The sequence below is a fragment of the Callospermophilus lateralis genome, chromosome 20 (genome assembly GCF_048772815.1).
Source record: "Callospermophilus lateralis isolate mCalLat2 chromosome 20, mCalLat2.hap1, whole genome shotgun sequence".
Classification (NCBI taxonomy): domain Eukaryota; kingdom Metazoa; phylum Chordata; class Mammalia; order Rodentia; family Sciuridae; genus Callospermophilus; species Callospermophilus lateralis.
Window position 1 is genome coordinate 536,766 of NC_135324.1, and position 19,231 is coordinate 555,996.

Below are 19,231 nucleotides of genomic sequence, written 5' to 3' on the forward strand. Positions count from 1 at the left end.
AATCATGGAAGCAATAAAAGAAACCAAGGCAACAACTCCCACTATTATGAGTTCAAGAGCACACTTAGGTCTCGCTGGCTGGGCATGTATTTGTTGTAAGACTTGAAAACCAGAATCAGCCTACCATGGCTCTGAAAAAATTTCCTGGTAATAAGACAAAAGAGGGGTGATGCAGCATCATCGTTCCTTTTTCTCTATTATTTCTGATGACACAATTAGTTAAATTACATTTACTACATGTTACAAGATATCTATCATCTTCCCTTTTAACTTTTATGTTTCCTGTAATTAAAACATAAAGAGATTGAACACAGGCCCATAAGCCGTAGCAAGAACTGTTACAGTTCTTGCCTACAAAGTCTGGTAAATGTTTGTCAGTAAAATGTAAGAATTTTGAGGGAGAAATTAAGCACCAAACATCTTTCTGAATGCCACCTTCGCTGAAGGTCAGGATGCTACTAACAAATCCTCCAGGATTCATGGCATTACCCTTGCATAACTGCCTTTTGTCAATTTTAGGAGACCAGTCCAAAATATACCCACCATTTCTACACACCTCATGCTGTACTGGAAAAGTATTTATACATTCCATCCACTTAGGAAAGGTGCCAATTTCTATAGCAGAAGTGATAGGAGAGTGAGGTATTCGTGGATGTTCTGCTGAGATGACTGGTTATGAGAAAGTCCCATTTTAATAACTGATCTGATCTAAGGCTTTTAGTCTCCAGGAACAGTATAATTACTTGGTCCCCCAACTGCTGTCTTTTCCCCAAACGACACTTTTGGACAGCCAGCATATTTATCATGGGACCAACACAAGGGTAGTTGGGCATGATAGCCAGAATAATTAAAACCAGTGACATGGTTGGGAGTAATAGGGGTGTCTGTAAATCCTACTATCATGAATGAGTCATTAGTAAACACTGGGATGGATTATCCAGTCCACACTGCTGGGTGTACTAGAGGTGGATCTGGAAAATATGTCTAGTAAGTGTCTCCCTGATTCCCCTTTACCTGACAGCTCAATAGAGCTATTACTGCAGTGAGCATCAGATTTGGAGATTTAACTTTTCCTTGCTGTCTAATCATTTGTTTACCTGCGGTGTCAAATTCTTCAGGTTCTTCCATAAGGGTGGCTTCACCATTGGGTCTCTCTGGGCCATATTTTTTCCTCTCTTCCTTCGAGAGTTCCTCTTATTGGAGGGAGTTAAGTCTGGCATCTCTGGGTCACTCTTCAGTTGTTTGAATCTTGGTTCTAGGTCCTTCATGCCTGATGGCGTGTTCAGGAACCCAAATAGGATGAAAAGCACCTTCTGGGAAAATACAGGCATGACCTCTGCCCCACATGATCACTGGATCTGGTCCTCTCCATTGGCAGTCTGCAAGTCCTTCCACCAAACTAGGCTTAAAGGGCCTGTTGCTGTGGAAGACGTGTCACTCAGCTGCAGAGTAACCTTCTGAGTCACAACTTAGAAAATTTTAGAAAACAGAGCATGATTGAGGATATTTTGGGGAGTCCTAGTCCTATCTCCCCCCCTTTTAGCTTTTGTAATTGTAGCTCAATAGATAAATGAGCTCATTCTACAAGAGATCGACCTTTCTCATTTGTAATTTTTGAGGACGAATTGTATGCCCTTTAATCACATGGCCTAGATATTGAAAAGGAGATATCTTTAGCACTTTTTGAGGTGCAATGCACAAACCCATTACTGTGAGTGACATCTCTTTGGGCAAAAAGTTTTAAGAGTACATTTGGGTTATTATGAGCTAAAAGTAGTCTTTCATAAAATGAATAATATATGCATCAGGGAATTTCTCTCTCACATGTGTGATAGCCTGTGTCACAACATTTTGACATAGGGTAGGACTGTTACGCATTCCCTGAGGCAACACTCTCCAGCAATACCTTTTAACTGGTTCTTTAAAATTAATTGCTGGGACATTAAAGGAAAACTCTTTATAGTCATCTGGGTTCAAAGTTATAGAAAAAAAGCAATCTTTCAGATCTATTATTATCAAATAATAATCTAAAGGAATAGCTGTAGGAGAAGGAAGCCCATATTGTAACTCTCCCATGGGCTCTATAACACGATTAATAGATCTTAGGTCTTGTAATAATCTCCCGTTACCAGATTTTTTTCTAATTACAAAGAGAGTCCTAGTCCTATCTCTCCTATCTCTTGGTGTGTTCCAAGGGCAGAGTGTGGGGGCTCTAAATGACCAGCCTGAAGTTGTTCCTCAACTAATATGTGAGCTATTTTAACTTTTCCCCTGTAAGGGATCACCGATAAACCCAGATTGGCTCTTCTGTGAGCCAATTATGTTTTTTGTTGTTGTTGTTGTTATTGTTTTTTTCTTTGGTCAGGGACCCTTCCAAAAATTTGGGCTGGGTGCATTAGTTAATCTCTGTTGGAGACATTGGATTACAGTTATGTACTCTTCTTGTAAATCTCCCTTGATTTCCCTAGGAGTAAACCCTTCATTTAGTCCCTTGAGTGACATGACAGTCTCTTGCAGAGAGCCGGATGGCATGTTCTAATTGCACAGGGATTTTAGCCTATCTCAAAAACTTGAATCAATCAATCACTCCTGGCAGTACCTGAATTCCGTTTTTTACATTGTTTCATCCCAAAATTAGGCCTATGGTATGGGGGTAATGGCCCATGAGTCACCACAAATGTAGTGACTGGTCAGAGCCTCCTGCTTCAGGACTGGAAGAAGTGGTCATTCAGTGTGGCTCCCCACAACACATCTTAATGTGAGACTGAAAATTTAAAAATGCAGAAGCTCCCCTGTGACTCCCAAATTACAATGTACACTTTCCAGAGAAAAAATCAAAATGACACCTCAGAACTAAGTTATCCTGTGTGAAATGACATGGAATGAATACAAGAGGAAAGGTACGGGCATGACCCCTGGAAGAAAAAGAATGGCCATGGTCACCTCCATATCTGAAACCAAAACTCAAGGATCACAGAAACATCATTACCGTTACCTTGGTTTTCTTATCCCTAAAACTGATCTTTAGATTGCAACATTTACATATTCCAGTCAGCTTAAATCAACATGTGTAGAATTTTTTTTTTTTGAGCCAAAGCACTAACACATAAAACAATAAGGGTAATCATGTGCTTTAACTTTTGAACAGGTTTGTACATAGTTAGCAGCTTATCTCAATAAGAAATCTTTTTTTCTCAGTGTGAGGACATGTGCTCAAATGCTTCGAGGCCTAGGAATGGCAACTAATCCCCATAGAAATGCTATGGTATTAGATTGGAAGGATCGTGAAGGAAGTGAAGGAACACAGCCATATGTATTGGATCATCTTCCTATAAATTTATGGGGACGAGATGTTCTAGATCAATTAGGTCTAACATTAACAAATAACATCAACTCAAATGCGCCCACTATTATGGCTAGACAAGATTTTAAGAAAGAAAAAGGATTAGGAGAACAAGGACAAGGTATAATGGTACCAATACAAATTGATCAAAAAACAGATAGACATGGATTGGGTTTCAGGAGGGGTCACTGAGACAATAAAAATTACTTGGAAATCAGAAAGGTTCCTCAGTGGCCCCTGACTAAAGAAAAGATACAAGCAGCCCATGACCTGTCAAACAACAATTAGCGGAGGGACATATACAACCTTCCGTATCTCCCCATAATACTCCCATTTTTGTCATCAAAAAGAAATCTGGTAAATGAAGATTATTGCAAGATTTAAGAGTCATTAATAATGAGATGATTATTATGAGACCTGCTCAATCGGGGATTAGTTGCCACTCCTAGGCCTCAAAGCTTTTGAGTGGCTTGTTGTAATGGCCAGTGTTTTGGCCATTCTTGAAGAGAGATAATGCTAAGGTTTGCACCTGTATCCAGTAGCCCATTAAATTCATGTCCTTGAATATTTAGTTTTAGCACTGGACGAGAATCTAAATTTAAAGAAAGCATACCCCAATCTACACCTGTGGAGCCTAATCCTCTGGAACCTCTTTCTATAGTACGACTGGAAAATTTATCATGTAGGCTTGGTATTATTAATAACTGTGCTATTCTATCTCCTGGTGAAATTACTGATATACCCCTTGGAGAACTGGCTATAATTTTTATTTTGCCTTCATAATCGGGATCAATTACCCCAGGACTTATCAAAAGTCCTTTTAGAGTAGAAGAACTGCGTCCCAATAATAAGCCTACTGTTCCTTGGGGAAGAGGCCCTTTTACCCCTGTGGGAATGATTTGAACTCCCATCTCTGGAGTTAGTACTGCTCTGGCGGAGGCGCAGATGTCCAATCCTGCACTCCCTCTGGTTTGTCTAGTGAGGGATCTAATGGATAATGTGTCCTGGGCACTACCCTGATGGTGTTGCTGGGTTCCTCCAGTGCCCCGTATATTTGTGGTCGTGGGCCCCAAAGCATGGGGCCCCCCTGTTTTTTGGCAATGGAGCCCAATGTTTTTCTCCATGTCCTGTCCCTGTAAGACCAAAAAAGGGACAGATTTAGTTTATAGTATCTTGTAAACAGTCTATCATAGAGAAGTTTGGGGAGTCTATGCTATATACTGTCTACCCTGCCATCCCAAGGGCATAATTACCATTATATATTATAAAGTACAATAAAAGAGGTAGGAAAAGTACAAAGATATTTAATTAAGTAAATTGTGAGGTGCCCGGCTAGCTCAGTTGGTAGAGCATGAGACTGTTAAGTAAATTGTGTGGGAAGTTTAAGTGCTCCATGGGTATGTCTCTTTCTTATCCGCTTTATTGTACACATTCCTGGTTATATTTCCCTGCTAGGGATTCAAGAATAAACAGGAGGTCAATATTGGGAAGAAATATTTTCCTACATTCTTTGAAGTCAGTCAAGTATCCTCAGGGGTTACTTTTAGGGATTGCCTGACTCTTTCAGAATGTTTCTGTACATGAAGTGTCAAGAGCCAGGAAGGATCAACATGTAACTGACCACATTTCTCTTGAAAATATTGGGAGTATTTCTCCCCAATGACCCTCCTTTTCCCTGAATAGGTGCTGGCTGCTCTCTGCCTTTGAGGTCTTTAAAATAATTACCCTGTTTGGGAAGTTGTGTGACTCTCCAGAATTGCAGGATGAAAATTTAAAAATTTGTTACTCAAGATACAGAAATCTGGGGCTTACTTTCATATGCCCATACCTTATCTATACCTGTCTTTATTTCTCCAATAATTATAAGCAGAAAAAAAATGAACAATGATATGACTCATAGGAATAATATTCTTCAAGTAAATTGAATAATAATTAATAGAGATGTTATGCCACTATTTACCCAATAGTGTGCTTTTATAGTTTGATATCTGTGACATGATGATTCCATACAGAACACTGTTAGCACATTAATACTTTTATTTAGTAAAAAAAAAAAAAAATTAAAAAAAAGCATATATAATGTGAACAACGTATTTCAAAGTCCATAGCATAGTTTCAACAACAACAATAACAACAACAACAGATTAAGTTGTCTGGGGCTGGGGCTATAGCTCAGCAGTAGAGCACTTGCCCAGCATGTGTGAAGCACTGGATTCGATCCTCAGCACCACATAAAAGTAAATAAACAAAATAAAGGTGTTATGTCCATCTACAACTAAAAATTTTTCTTAAAAAAGAGAAATCTCTCAGGAACAAGTTTTCTTCTGATATATAATGAAACCTGTGGGAATTATGTTCTCTCAGGTTTAAAAAAAATGTGGATATGTAGTAATCTTGACTTATAACAAATTTATATCTTTTAGAGATGTTTTCTGCATCATTCTATGATAGGATGATTTTTAAATTTCTACACATGAGCTAATAACTTTAAATAAATTTTATGCAAAGATAATGTCCCATTTTTCAATACTTATATGACTTAGCTCCATTTATAATTCTCATATAAATCAAGATATGAGGAAGAGATAAGGGTATTGCTAAACTTTTTACATTTGTCAAGGTTTTCCTTCATTACAAATACTTTGTTGTTATTTAAGGCATGTATTTTGGATGACTCTTTCCACATTCACATCAGGTATCAGGTTTGTTTCTTTTGGTACCAGGGATTGAACCCAGGGGTGCTTAACCAACTGAGCCCCAACCCCAGCCCTTTCTTGTATTTTATTGAGAGGCAGGGTCTCATTGAGCTCCAAGTGTCTCGCTAAGTTGCTGAGGCTGGTTTTGAACTCACGATCCTCGTACCTCAGCCTCCTGAGTCACTGGGATTATAGGCGTGTGCCACCGTGCCTGGCTCAGGTATCAAGTTTTTGATATTGAAGAAATTTCAGAATCTGAATAAAGACTTGGGCACATTACTTAAATGTTTAGAGTTTCATGCACTCTGAGTTCATGTAACATCTGATCAATTATTAACAGCTTTGCCGCATCCTTTACACTGGCACTATATCTCCGCAAGATGAATTCCCAAGTGCTGAGTCAGGTGGGGACAACTGTCGAAGACAGTCACATGTTTCCACCTTAGTATAGTTTCCCTCTGCTATGGTCCCTCTTGTTTGGGATAAGGGTGGGATCTTCCTCAAGTGCTTTAACACAATGTTCAGATTTGCAGAACTTTTCTCCAGTATGAACTCGCTGGTGTTTGGTAAGGCTGGAAGAATATGGGAAAGCTTTGTCACACTCTTCACATCTGTAGGGCTTCTCTTTCGTGTGAACCATCTGGTGTTGGGAAAGGCTGGAAGAATATGGGAAAGCTTTGCCGCACTCTTCACATCTGTAGGGCTTCTCTTCTGTGTGAACCATCTGGTGTTTGGTAAGGCTGGAGGGATACGGAAAAGCTTTGCCACACTCTTCACATCTGCACGGCTTCTCATCAGTGTGAATCCTGTGGTGTTTGGTAAGGCTTGAGGAATAAGGGAAGGCTTTGCCGCACTCTTCACATTGGCAGAGTTTTTCTCCAGTATGACTCCTCTGGTGTTTGTTAAGGCTGGAAGAATACGGAAACGTCTTGCCGCACTCTTCGCATTTGTAGGGCTTCTCTTCGCTGTGAATTCTCTGGTGTTGGGAAAGGCTGGAGGAATATGGGAACGCTTTTCCGCACTCTTCGCATTGGTAGGGCTTCTCTTCTGTATGCATCCGCTGGTGTTTGGTAAGGCTGGAAGAATACGGAAAGGCTTTGCCACATTCTTCACATTTGTAGGGCTGCTCTACACTGTGAATGATCTGATGTTGGGTCAGCGTGGATCTCTGATTAAAAGCTTTGCCACATTTTTCACACATGTAGGGCTTTTCTCCAGTATGAATCCTCTGGTGTTGAGTTAGTGAGGATCTTTGATTAAAAGCCTTGCCACATTCTTTACATTTGTAGGGCTTCTCTCCAGTATGGATTATCTGGTGTTTGGTGAGGGATGAAAGATCCTTAAAGGTTTTGCTACATTCTGTACACTTGTAGGGCTTCTCTCCAGTATGGATTCTCTCATGTCGAATAAGGTTTGATCCCCGATTAAAAGCTTTGCCACATTCTTTACACTTGTAGGGCTTCTCTCCCGTATGAACCCTCTCATGTCGAGTAATGTATGATCTCTGACTGAAAGCTTTGCCACATTGCTGACAGGTGTAGGGCTTCTCTCCAGTGTGACTTCTCTGGTGTTGAGCAAGGTGCGATCTTTGTTTGAAAGCCTTGCCACACTCTTTACACGTGTAGGGCTTCTCTCCAGTATGAACCCTCTGGTGTTGAGTAAGGTAGGACCTTCGGATAAAAGCTTTGCCACATTCTTCACATTTGTAGGGCTTTCCTCTAGTATGAACACTCGGATGTGGACTGAGTTTGGGGAGTTTACTGAAAAGGTTGCCATGTGCTTTACATTTGTAGGGCTTCTCTCTCACGAGATTCCTTTGGTTTTGAGAAAGGGTTGAAGCATTATCGAAAGCTTTGGCACAGTTACATTCGGGGGCTCTCTCTCCAGTATGAATTCCCTGGTGTTGTGTGAAGTGTGATCTTTGATTAAAAGGTCTGCCATACTCTTTGCACCTGAAGGTCTTGTTACTACCATGCCATCTCAGGTGTTTAGAAAGGACAGAGCAAGTGCTAAGAGATTTGCCACATTCTTTCCATTTGGGGGGCCTTTCTGTAGCATGAATTCCCTGATGCTTGACGGGGGGTGATTCTGGGTTAAAGGTTTTGCCACCTTCTCTGTAGTTGAAGTTCTCACTTGTAAAGTATCTGAGGTGTGTGGACAGGGTGGAGCAATCCCATGGTGTGCTACACTCTTTGAACCTGCAGGGCTCTCTTCCAATGGGAATTCTCTCATATTGACTAAGACTGGCCGGATGAGTGAACACTCTTCCACCTTCCTCATGTTTGTAAGGCCTTTGTTCACTATGAATTCTTGGATGGGTCATAAGCCCAGAGGATTGGTGAAAGAGTTTCTCACATTTGCCATTGCGGTACAGGCTCTTTGCAAAATGGGTACACTGAGGATTTCTGGGATTGCAACCAACGCTCATGTTTTTAAGAATTTCACTACTTTCATATTTTTTCTCACCAATATAAACATACTGGTAATTACTTAGATTAGACACCTGGGCAAGGGTGTGACTGGTTTCATTGCCTATGTAGCAGACATTCCAGAAATCGACATCCGAATTTTGATTAAGGAAGAATGGGTAAGGGTGGATATCCTCACAATTGTTATAATTGTAAGTTTGGGCACAAGAACAAATTATTGTTTGATTGCAGAATAATGGACATTTTGTAAAGGAATGATCAAAGTGCTCTCTTTTAGAAATCTGTCCTTCACTTTTATATTTCTTTGCTAGAGAAATCATTGACTGAAAGTTTAAATCAACACTATATTTGAAATTGGTCAAGTTATAAACTGAAGCATAGACAAGATCTCTTCTTAAATTTTCCAAATTTCCTTTCAGAGGAACTGTATGCTTCAAAAATTGGGTTGGAAGTACGCTGGAAACGTACAACTCCTCAAAAGCAACGGGCATGAGCTGAATTCTTTTCTGAGATATCAAATGTTCTTGTCCGTTGACAGTGAAATTTTTATTATGGACAGTCGCTACTAATTGGCTTTGACCATTATAATATGATTTCAGACCGTCACTCTCACTCCCGTTTCCCCATAATTTTCTTGGTTGTAAATAGTCAAGGTCACAATTTCCGTATCTTCTCTTTATCACTTTTTTAAATAAATCTTTTATGCCGTGCTCTGGTGAAAACTGGTGGATATGTTGAGATGTCATGGCTGAAATAAATGAGAAGAAGAATTATTTGACAGATGAGACAGGAATGAATGTATTTTGCAAACATCGTATGTAATTAAAGCAAAGTTAGTACATCAGCAGGGTAGCAGAATAATAAACCTAAGGTCTTCATTTCTCCAGAAATATAAAAACTAAATAAAAATGTACAGACAAAAATGACTTTGGGAGAACTACCACAAACGTCTGAGAGTTGACAGTATCCAGAATGAGTATGTTACTAAGGAGAGTAATACAGGATAGGGAAGCAACCTGTGCTGGTTTTCTCAACCTCTGCCTTTTCCCCTCCACAATACAGCATTGTGCACTGAGGAAAAATCTACCCAACTCCCTTCTCTGTCAGTAGACAATGGGAAATGGGAAATACAGGTGAACATTTTGATTTTCTTGGGGACTGTCTAAAAACTAGTTTCTCTCTACCATGACACAGAGACCTGGAGATCAGAGATAGATTCTGGACTATAAAACCACAGATATTTAACAGGGATACAGTCTATGGGCTCTTAAGAAGAGATATAAACCAATCTTAAATAAACAAAGCAAAGATTTTTTTTTAATTTTTATATGGTGCTGAGGATCAAACCCAGTGCCTCATGTGTGCAAGGCAAGTGCTCTACCACTGAGTCACAGCCCCAGCCCCTAAACAAATTTTTTTAATGGGAAAAATACACACGATACACACGTGATAACACTCTGCCAGTGTTATCTAAATGAAGACAACTCCCAGAGATCAAGACAAATGTCTTCCTTTTACTATTTTTTTAAAATTTTTGTCACTTACTGATTTACTTCTTTTACAAATTAAACTTTATGCATTTACTGAGTATATCGTGGCATTTCAAAGTACATATACATAGTAAATAACTAAATCCTGTGAAATAACACTTGCATTATTCCATATAATTAACATTTTAGTACAAAAAAATTGCATTTATTCTATTAGCATTTATCCATAATACAATAAATTACACTCACCATATGATACTCTTGACTTTCTTATGTTCATTAAAATAAAATTTTGCAGACTTCAACCAACAGTCCCCCTACATTCCACAAAATATCGTACATGGTAGCCACCATTTTACTCTCTGCATTTCTGAGTTCCCACTGAGAGTCAGATGCTGCTGCCACTGATTTTCTGTGTTTGCCTTATTTCATTTTATGCAAAGTCCTGCATATCACCTTACATAACAGGACATCTCTTTTTATAAGAAGAGAAATTAATTGTATATTAATTCCAGATTTTAAATAAGGCTAAATAGTAACTGATTGTATATCAATGCCATATTTGTACTTATTCAACCATTGATAGGGACATAGTTTGAGTCTGTGCCTAGACTACTGTGAAAAATGCTTGCACCAAACACAGTCGTGGAAACATCTCTTCAACATCCTAATCTAATCTCTTTTGGATACATATTTAGTACATGCATTTCTGGATCTCATCTTTCTACTATTGATCTTTTTTTATGTGGTGCTTGGGATTAAGCCCAATGGTGCTATACCAGAGCTTCAACACCAGCCTTCTGAAAATTGGTCAACTTGAGATGTGGTGCCACTAAGTTGCTGTGACTTGACTCAAACCTGAAATGTCTTCCCATCAGCTGTGTTTACAAGCAAGTGTGTTTACACTGTGCTCGGCCTCTTTTTGATTTATTTAGTAACTTCCTTACTGTTTCCCAAATGACTATATCAATCTTCTGTTGGCTGGTTTTCTACCCACCAATCAATTAAAAAACAGCACAGCACACAAAGACAAAAAAATTAAACATTAGAAATTGAGCAGTAGGAAAGTTATGCATGACCCAAAGAGCACTAAATAACCTTTTGCAAGAATTTTAGTAAAAAAAAAAAAAAAAAAATCAAAATGCAGAAAACTGAAATAAAATCAGACAAAAATTTTTAAAGGAAAAAAAAAAAGCTGATATTGTGCACATGAAGAATTCCTTAAGAAATAATGTGTGAGGTTGTCAGGAGAGGTGATTCACAGTGCAACCCCAGCGCTGTGGGAGGCTACACCCAGAGAATCATAAGTAAATGAGCCAATGAGGGAGTTTGGTGGCTAGGAACTAAGGTATGTTTTTTCAAATCAATAAAAGTAAGGTATTTTGCAATATCTATATAAACAAAGTACACTTTGTTAACTTAAATAAGTCACTAACAAGAAGATAAATACTGCAAAATTCTACTTATGAGATACCTAAACTTGGGAGATTATCTGAGCAGGAAGGAGATTGCTGTTTGTGATGGGAAGAGACAGACATGGAACTTGTTTTCATGAGAATTGAATGTTTGCTTTGTGAGATAAAAACTTTCTAGGGATTTTGTATAACAACTTGAAATAATATCACTGAACAGTATACTCAAAATATTTAAGATACTATTGTTTTATATTGTGTAATTTTGATCAGAATTAAAATTCAAACAATATGTAAAAAATAAACAAAATTGCAATATTTTTTAAAGCTACCTTTAAAATGTTATGGTCTTGGGCTGGGGTTGTGGCTCAGAGGAAAAGCGCTCACCTAGCATGCGTGAGGCACTGAGTTCGATCCCTAGCACCACATAAAAATTAAATAAAGGTATTGTGTCCACCTACAACTAAAAAAATAAATAAAGAGATGTGTAAAAAAATAAAAAGTTATGGTCTTTGTCCTAAACTTAATAACAGATGTGTCCACATATAGATGACGGGCATGAATGTAATCCCAGCTACAGGAATTCTGAGGCAGGAGAATTGCAAATTCAAAGTCTTCCTCAGCAACTTAGTGAGAACATCTCTCCAAATAAAAATTAAAAGAAACTGGGGATGTAGCTACATAGGTTGAATTATAAATAAATAAATAAACAAATAAAATAAAAACAAAATAAGCAACCCACCCCCCCCAAAAAAAAAGCCAAGTGCAAAGTTTATACAAATACAAACATGTATAATTTTATATTCAAGGATAATGCATATCTTAAGTTCAACTTGCACTGCCCTAATTTGTCAAAGAATGGAAACTGCCACCTAATTATAAAATGCAGGTGAAAGACAAAAATGTTATTAACGGATATGAGAAAACATCCTCTATAAAACACAAGAAACAAAAAAGGAAAAATGAAATTAACCACAAAAAATTCTGAATAACCACAGATGCTTGATTTTACACACCCTTTTACGTAACCACAATTTCCACCTGTGACTATGTATCCTCAAAGATCAGCCATTATGAATCACTGATATTCATCTCATGGCAGAACAAATTCACAGAAAATCCATTCTAAGAATTCATAAAGAACTCTGGTAAGGAAATTTTAATGAATAAATAAATACAGAGATGATATGACAGAAACAGCTTTGGGATATTAATATACTACAACGGCTTGGCTAGAGGTCTTCAGAAATGTGCACATTCCCTAGAGACCCCCAGGTAATGGGAAAGCTGTCATATGCTGACCATCCCAAGCAAAGGGAAGTGTTTGGGCTGCTAACTTGAATGTAGGAGAACATCATTGAAGGGACAGATTTTTAAGAATTTGAAAGCATGATAAAACATACAGCTGTATGTGTCCTATGATAGCAAGAAAAATCAACCTAAACTTCTGAAAAATCATTTCTGTTGCATGCTTGCTTCTCAACCAACAGTTTCAAATCTGACTTCCTCCTTAACCTTTGCAACTCCCAACTGAGTCCTCTGTCTCCTCCATTTCTAACCACGTGGGTATATATGGCTACTCCTTCTGGTCTCCGCAAATCCAGGGCTCCTTCCTTTGCTCCTGAGAAAGGTGCTCCATTTTGGCTTAGAGACATTAAGATTTATTGATTGAAAAACAAAATAATGACTATATGTTGGAATTCTCCTTATACCTACTGATGTTTATATTCTAGAACTGTGCAGATACACACACACATATGTTGAGAGCCACAGCCGAAGGGGCCCCAGCAAACTTCCAGCTGCCAGCTGATTGACTCCTCTGCGGTGATGCTCATTGGGCTGTTTCCCCGCCCTTTCAGACCACGGAGCTACTCATTGGGGGACTTTTTTTGGCTCCGCCCATGCGACCCAGCCAATCAGCCTCAAGAGCAGGAGGAGTGGGGGGGGTTGGGAGGCTTGTGGGAAGCCAGTGGTGGCAATTGGGCTCTGAGGGAATTCCTGAAGAGCTCGTGTGCTGCAGCGTGTGTGTTCTAAAAATAAAGTTCGTTTCTGCTTGATAAGTGGCTCGTGAGTTGTGCCCAGCCAGACTGCGGCACACACATATACATATGTATATATTATACATCTGGAAAATAATTTTCTAGCATTTCTACTTACCATATGTAATATCTGGAAAATATTTTTCTAGCATTTCTACTTACCATATGTGTGTGTGTGTGTGTATATGTCATAAACATAATTTATATATAACTATAGCATGTATTATTTATAATATCTATGTGATATGTAACATTTAATTGTAACATTATATATGACTTAAATATATGATTTATATATAGTAAATTATATATATCATATATCATATATGTAATAGAAATTCTAAAAAATACATTTTTGCAAGCAGACCCATTAAAATTTTTAGGAAGAAATTTTAACATACAGATCGTACAGATCCTGAGATCTATTTCCAAGTTTCAGAGTAAAGGAATCAAATCAAAGTAAAGGGAAGAAGTTGGACTGTGACTTGTAGACCATGACACCTTGTGTCACTGTTACTATATATATATACCAGTAATCTAAAATGAAGAACCTACAGGGAGAGAGGAAAGATTAGTGGAGATGTCACTGACATTACAAACCACAAGCTGTCCAAACGTCTTTCTTGAAAGCGAGAATCTTAAAACTCATTCATACAGAGCAAAAGCTCCTCACAACTATTCTGCAAAGGAAGGAAATTAGATACTGATAACTAGAAATCCTGAAGCCTCACCTAGGAAGACCAGGTTGTGGTAGTTCTCGGACATCACATCTTGGTATAAGGTCCGCTGAGCAGGCTGCAGACACTCCCACTCCTCTTCAGAGAAGTCAATGGCCACATCCCTGAACGTCAAATGTTCCTGAAATAAGAAGGGAGTCGCTTTTACAACACAGTCTATTATCCAACTGAAAGAGAGCGACATATTTCCAAAAGGGGTGGCATCTGCTGCACTTAATAAAATGTGAAGTTAAGGCATCCACCCAAGAGCATACATCTTCATTCATTTTGTGTTTTATAAGATACATTTGTATGTTTATCAGATGAAAAAAAAAAAGTGGTAAGAAGGATGCTTCTCGAATTTTAAGTGTTTTCAAGGTGACAAACCTATGGAACAGCAGTGTGACCTGTGTAACAGACTTTCCCAAGGGGAAAGTCAAGATATCTAGGCACCGTGGACATTCTCCCACCCCTAGTTTGACTTACCGAAGGACACTGTGGACTCTGGTCCACCCTAATGGCTGTGGGTTTTCCTTGAAGAAAATCCAGGGACAAGAGTGATTCTGCATTTCCCTCTCGACACCATTACCCAATTTGTGAGCCACCAAGTATCTGTGTCTCTGTGAGATGGAGACCACAGGGGACATATTTGTTGAGAGCCACAGCCAAGTAAGGATGGCGCCTGGCATTTTGCCAGAAGGAGTGGTTGAGAAGTGATGCCAATGAGCCATTGGGATGATGGTGATTAAGTTAAGCTGTGTATAATTATTAGGATGGTGACTGATTGCTGTAACTGGATGATGCTGGATTGGGGCAAGTTATGTATATAAACCTCTGCTGCCCATCAATAAGGCGGCTCCTGCTACCTTGGGTGCCCGCTACTTTCGAGTTCCCGCTGGTTCTCGCGGAGTTTACGGGGAGTTCTAGAGAGTTCCCATGGGGTTCGGGCAATAAAGTAGTTCCTGTTTGAACCTACAAGTGGCTCTTGACCTCCCAGTTATTTAGTGCCCAGCCAGACTGCGGCACATATTCATGTCCCAAGAGGTTACGTGTGTAGACCAAACGGATAATGGGAGATTTGGCTAAGCCTCCAAATAACCAACTTTTCCCAAATTCCCACTCTCATCATTTATCTATCCTCTGGGAAGAGTGAGTAAGTAGGGGGCTGATGGTCTACGGACAATTCAGTCCTCAGAAGATGTCAGAAGGCAGACATTTGCTCAATGAAGTTCAAAAACAGCCGCCAAGGTGACCTAGGTGAAATGACTTTCCCATTTAAAGGGCATCTAAAGAAAGTTGATGGCACCCTCCAAAACAACTACCAAGGTAAAAGAGATGGGAACTCGCCATGATCTACTCCCAGCATGACACCCCAGATGCTTCAACAGACTGCTTGGTGTTTCCTGTTGGCTTGTCTTTCATTTTTTTTTTTTTAAATATATTTTTTGGTTGTTGATGGACCTTTATTTTATTTATTTACTTACATGCATCGCTGAGAACCAAACCCGGTGCCTCCCACATGCAAGGCAAGAAGTGCTCTACCACCAAACCCCAGCCCCCAGTCCTTTGCTTCTATTTTTTGGGACAACAGAATCCACAGACTCGTTGCATGGTCCATTTTGGTGACAAGAAGCATGGTTCACAGAAGCTTGTTTTGCAACTCCAGTTTCTTCTATGGGAATATCTCATTTCATTCCCTGGAATCAGTACTTTTCGGTTCACATCTCCAGAGACTGGGATGGAGCCTGAGGACTCTTCTACCATGGGATGATCTGCATCTCATGGGCTTCTGAGGGTCCCTGCTCTCGCCCAGAGGCAGTTGCTCCCACCAAGCATCACCTTCGTCCCAATGCCAGCTCAGACCTTGTAGGGATTCCCTTTCTCAGGGTCAGTCGCAGGAAGGGTCTGGGTATTCTGGGTCATCCACCACCACCACCACTCACCCCACCAGAGAGCGGCTCTTATTTGATGTTGATTGGAGACATTTTCTTTGTTTGCCTCGAAGATTTGGTGGCATGGTCAACAGTAAGCCTGACATGGTACAACACGTACACTTTGAAAAAAAATTAAAACTGTAGTCGTAAAAATCTTCTGGGAAAGATTAGCTGGATAAATAGTTGTTGGGTTTGGGTGGGAGGGGGAGGAGAGTTTTGAGGTTTGTTTGGGATGAACAGAGATCTTTTTGAACACTAAACTTCTGAACTGAGTCCTGTTTGGGAAACATGATGTCCCACAGGAAGTACCAAGTCCACAGGTTCATACGCCAGTTTTTAAAAAGTGAGTTTCAGAAAACACAGTTGTGTCCGTCTGGGGTTGACATTTAGCATTCTATGTGAACTCACTGTTGCAGCCTAGATTTGCTTAGGAAAGAAATCACATCGTAATAAGTTAAAAATTTAAGTACTTGGGCAAAGTGGAATTAGATGGCACCAAGATTTTACAAAAGACACTAGAAAAACAAATTCAATGAGTAGCCTGTTGGATTCACGTAGTCCACAAGGAAACTGATGAGAATAAACATTTGCCCAACTTGAAATCTGTGAGGTCCCCATTCCCCAGATTCCTTTTACCCAGTGTGACATTCTTCCTCTCCCAGGGTCACAATTCTCACCAATGAACAAACACATAGCTACACCTGCTTTAAGGTACGGACCGCTCATCTTCTTTTTTTTCAGCCACCACTTGCAATAACAAGCATGTGAATTTGCCAACACCAGCCAATTCCCTAACAATGGGTCATCCAATAATTCCATTTTGCCACTGGCTTGTAGAGATGTCATAAGTTTGGGGCTCAAACCTGCAGCATTTTGTCCAGTTGGGATGCAGGTTACAAGGCCCAAGTTATTGACTGTAATTTTCATCGACTCCCTATAAACTGCAAATTCCCATTTTGTTTCCTTCAGAAACAATGAACTAGACAGGTTTTTCCCATCAGTTGTCAGATCAGAATATCTGCTAACCAAACATGACTTAGATCTACCTCCCTCACGCCCGCCTCATGAAGTTCAACCTCCTCAGCCTGAGCCACACTCTGTTCCTCGTCCCTTCCAAATACACACTGGCTTCATGGTAAAGGATTCTCTGGTCTTATATTTGAATTCTTTTCATGGTTCTGGAGATTTAACCCAGGGACCTTTCAGCACTGAGCCGTCCCCCTTGGCCACACAGATGAAGAATGCGGTCTCTGAGGGACAGGACTTCAGTTCAAAGTCCTGCTGGGCTGTCTTACGTCAGGGACTTAATTTTTTTTTTTTTTTTTTTTTTTTTTTTTTTTTTTACTTTGGTTAATGAAAGGCTAGCAAAAGGGATGACTGTGGGAGTCATGACTGAATAAAGGAACCATTTTGCAATATGAGAATGACTGCTCACAGCCAAGAACCAAGAATGCTCTCATTACTCCTGCAGTAAAACCCCTGGCCTCAAGTGGACACCAGGTGTCCCGTAAGAAGGCTCAGGTTTGTAAAAGATGGTGGAATGAGGTGGAGGTGGACATCATACCCTAAGTAAATGTATGAAGACGCAAATGGCGGGAATATTCTTTGTGTACATAGAGATATGAAAATTTGTGCTCTGTATGTGTTCTATGAATTGTAAAGCATTCTGCTGTCACGTATAACAAATTAGAATAATTTTTTCTTTAAAAAACTCAGGTTTGTTAAATAAATAAATAAATAAATAAAGTCCCCCGTGTGGGATTCTTGATTAGCCAATGAGCATGAATTTTGAAGTCATTATCAAAAGCAGAAGATCAAGAGCCTTAAAGAAGTCAGGAACAACGGAATGTCACGTGGGCTCCTAGAAATGTCATGCCTCTGCCATTTTGGGGTCCCTAATTTTGGACAGACAGCTAAATGCGCATCTGCAACCTGAAAATGAACAGATGTGAACTACTTGACTTGTACCCCAGGACACCAAGCTGTCTCAGAGAGGTTAGGAAGCCTCACACAGCATCCGCCCTGGGCCTTAGGGCTCACACCAAGGTGTCTAAGGAAGGCACAGCCCTTCAAGTTCCCCTACAAACACTGGAGACATACTGTGACAGGTAGCCTATTTGTCAAAAGACCTAACCACTCACTCCTGCCTCTGGGAGGTGGCTGCCACTTGTGAGTTACTTTCTATAAGGTTGGGAAACACACTCAGGTCAACAGATAACTTCCTCATCAAGTGCTGGCCCTCATCACCAGAAGGACAGATGTCAGCCGGCCACAGGGAGGGCAGGGAGAGTCCAGGCTATCCAAATGTCAAGAGAGAAGCCAGGTCTGCCTTACATCAGGCGACCGGTTGCCAGCATGGGATAAGAGACCAGAAACTGCTCAGAGAGCTGGGGGTTTCAGCAACATCTTGTCCACAACATCTTTATTTTATTTTTATGTGGTGCTGAGGATCGAACCCAGCGGCCGGCACATGCCAGGCGAGCGCGTTACCACTTGAGCCACATCCAAGGAGAATGTAAAACTACTGTGCCCACGCCTAGGCGGCTTATGACAAAATTATCCTTGGCACTGAGACAGGCAAGCTTTCTCTCTCCAAAGTGGGAGATCAACACTAGGAGTGGAATATAGTAATCCAGGAGCTCAGCCAAGACTCAACGAGCCTGTGTGTCACCAGGGTTGAGAGAGGTGACAGTGCCCCTTTGTGGTGATACCCACACATTCAGTGCCCTGAGAGAGTCACACAGCAGAAGCACTATTTACAAACCACTCCTAACACACCCACCTTTAAAAAAACGTTAATTATTCTTTATTTTTAGTGTACATTCATATTAAAGCACAAATTTGATAGTTATACCCATGGCCTAGACACAGTGATTTTTGCTTTTATACTTTTTATTTTATGCATATTTGAGTGTGACAGTCTTCAAACTTTTTTTTACAAAACTGAATTGCCTAATGGCTGGCTGCCTGATTTACTGATTAAGTAAACGTGCTCTGGTTCTTGGAGAGTACGAGGGTGCAAGACATCTTGCTAGGTGCTGAGGACACGTAACCTCAAGGAACTTAAAATTTAATGAGGCATCAAATCAACAAAGGAATATTATGATAGAAGAACGTGGATAAAAGAGGATGTACCAAGAAAAAAAAAAAAAAAAAAAACCCTTATAACCAG

The 19,231-nt window shown here is 39.9% G+C and overlaps 1 protein-coding gene across 1 annotated transcript in view; it reads right to left on the reverse strand.

Annotated features, from left to right (window-relative positions):
• Window positions 1–5,362: 5,362 nt before the first annotated feature.
• LOC143385608 (uncharacterized) overlaps window positions 5,363–19,231 on the reverse strand; it is a 30,026-nt gene continuing 16,157 nt past the window's right edge. The window contains exons 2-3 of the mRNA XM_076841101.2: window positions 14,141–14,267; window positions 5,363–9,216 (exon numbers count right to left, since the gene is read on the reverse strand). Coding sequence (XP_076697216.2) covers window positions 6,482–9,216; window positions 14,141–14,267 — 2,862 coding nt within the window. The 3' untranslated portion in view covers window positions 5,363–6,481. The remainder of the gene's footprint in view (window positions 9,217–14,140; window positions 14,268–19,231) is intronic.